This window comes from Antrostomus carolinensis, unplaced genomic scaffold (assembly GCF_000700745.2).
Source record: "Antrostomus carolinensis isolate BGI_N321 unplaced genomic scaffold, ASM70074v2 scaffold6714, whole genome shotgun sequence".
Lineage (NCBI taxonomy): Eukaryota > Metazoa > Chordata > Aves > Caprimulgiformes > Caprimulgidae > Antrostomus > Antrostomus carolinensis.
The window spans coordinates 14,859-17,425 of NW_010310006.1; the positions used below are offsets into that span (position 1 = coordinate 14,859).

General features: G+C 45.0%; 1 protein-coding gene across 1 annotated transcript in view; it reads right to left on the reverse strand.

Moving 5' to 3' along the window:
- Positions 1-2,567, reverse strand: part of LOC104523607 (putative butyrophilin subfamily 2 member A3) — a gene marked incomplete at its 5' end in the record, with an annotated part of 11,017 nt that overhangs the window by 6,504 nt on the left and 1,946 nt on the right. Inside the window, one exon of the mRNA XM_029084560.1 lies at positions 2,067-2,327. Coding sequence (XP_028940393.1) covers positions 2,067-2,327 — 261 coding nt within the window. The remainder of the gene's footprint in view (positions 1-2,066; positions 2,328-2,567) is intronic.

A 2,567-nucleotide genomic window follows, 5' to 3' on the forward strand; every position in this document is an offset into this window, starting at 1 on the left:
CCTGTTTGTGGGATGCCATGACTGCAGATTCATTGACTTCCTCAAAGTATTGAGCAAAAGACCCCTCTTAGTCAAAATCTCATTCCTTAACTATTGTTTTCCTCGTGACCAAAAAGGTCAATGGTGTCTTGGGGTGCATTAAGAAGAGTGTGGCAGGCAGGTTGGGGGAAGTTATCCTCCATCTCTGTGGTACTCTAGTGAGGCCACATCTGGAGTATTGTGTCCAGTTCTGGGTTCCCACACTCAAGAAAGACAAGGAACTACTGGAGAGTCCAGTGGAGGTCTACAAAGATAAGGAGGGGACAGAGCACCTCTCTTATGTGAAAAGGCTGAGATCTGGGTCTGTTTAGCCTGGAGAAGAGAAGACTGAGAGGATATCTCATCAGAGCTTATAAACATCTAAAGGGTAGGTGTCAAGAGGTGGTGCCCAGAGACAGGACAAGGAGCAATGGACACAAACTGGAATGCAGGAAGTTTCACGTGAAGATGAAAAACCTTCTCTACTTTGAGGGTGACAGAGCACTGGGACAAGCTGCCCAGAGAGGTTGTGAAGTCTACTCCTCTGGAGAGGTTCAAAACTCACCTGGATGCAATCCTGTGCACCCTGTTCTAGGTGAACCTGCTTGGGCAGGAGGGTTGGACTAGATGATCTCCAGAGGACCCTTCAAACCCCTACCATACCATATGATTTTCTGTGTGTATTATACCCATTAGTCTTCAGAGTATGAAATAAAATTAGGCTTTAGAGTATGAGTATGAAACTCTTCCCCCTCTACTCTGCCCTGGTGAGGCCACATCTGGAGTCCTGCGTCCAGTTCTGGGCTCCTCAGTTCAAGAGGGGCAGGGATCTTCTGGAGAGAATCCATTGGAGGCCACAAAGATAATGAGGGGCTGGAGCATCTTTCTTATGAGGAAAGGCTGAGAGAGCTGGGACTGTTCAGCCTGGAGAAGAGAAGATTGAGAGGGGACCTTATCAGTGTCTATAAATATCTGAAATGTGGGGGCCAAATGCATGGGGCTGGGCTCTTTTTGGTGGTGGCTGGTGACAGGACAAGGGGCAATGGGCAAAATCTGGAACACCAGAAGTTCCAGACAAACTTAAGGAAAAACTTCTTTACTGTGAGGGTGACGGAGCACTGGGACAGGCTGCCCAGAAAGGGTGTGGAGTCTCCATCTCTGGAGACATTCAAAACATGCCTGGACGCCTTCCTGTGTAACCTGGTGTAGGGAACCTGCTTTGGCAGGGGGCTTGGACTGGATGATCTCCTGAGGTCCCTTCCAGCCCCTGCAATTCTGTGATTCTGTGATTCTGTAAAATTATATCAATTTTCTTTAGATATATGTAGTTTAGATTGTATGCTGAATATTCATGCTAAGCATGACTAAAGGAGTCCACCTCATTGCAAAGAGGAGGATAGCCCCACCTGGAGATAAGGACCTTTGTTTCTCAGAAACTTAAAGCTGTCCACAAAGGGTAAAGGATACCCCTGCACTACCAAGATATCTCCAGGATCCTAGCCCCTCTAACATCTCTGTGAACCCCTCCCCACACCCTTGTGAACCCCTCCCATTATCTGGTGTCATAGATAAACAACGGTAGCAACACCAACTCCAGGGATAACTAGATCAATAAAGAAACAGGTGGATAACGACACCATGGACTTGTCATTGCTTTCCAAACAGTAGTGTCTGTGTTAAACAGCAATTAGTCAAATCATGTTGTAACTGAATGCTTGAAAGGTGTAAGAACCATGTGTAAAACCACATTAGAGTTTCCCAATTTAGCTGGGACACCTTTTGCACATAAATAACAGAACTACTCTTGCGATTCTCTACTTTGAGTGCTAGCCTCTCTCAGTTGACACGGGCTAGTTGTGAATTTTTGCGACATTCCCAAATGGATTCAACTATTGAGTGTTGTGAGAAACCAGGTGAAATATTTCAGAGCATTAGGCCCAGCTTCCTTGGTAGTGGAGGATGATGCAGTATCCGTGTGAAAAAAAAGAGTAGCTTTGAGTGCTCAGAGAATTCCGAAGTACGTTATATAAGTCTTAATTTCTACATACCTGACCCTTGAGCAATCTGTGGACTGTGTTCCCCATCCGTGGTCACAAAAGAAGGTGGCAGTTGTCCACAGGGTATCTCAATGGAGCTTTCTATGGCAAAAATATTGTCTGTTTCTTGTAGAATGCTTGTCTGGGCCAGTGAAGATAGATCTTCTCCTTGTGGATTAATCCACATCACTTTGGGCTTTTCATAGGAACCTCTTATTCTGCCCTTGTATGTACAAGTGCCTGACTGTGGCACAATAATTTCATTCATGGAACCTGTAACAGAGGCAATTTAACAGCACCACAACTGACACAACACAGAAATATCAAGTATGCCATGAAAGAGATCTCACAGAACACGTGCACTTTTGTTGTGGTTTCATCTACAATCAAAACCATCTGGCTTTTGAGCATTTCATTTGTAATGATTCCACACCTGAGAGAGCCTCTGAGCTTTGTGTGTAAGAGTGAAATTGGTGAAATAAATGAAAACAGACAAGATTGTGTACACTACGC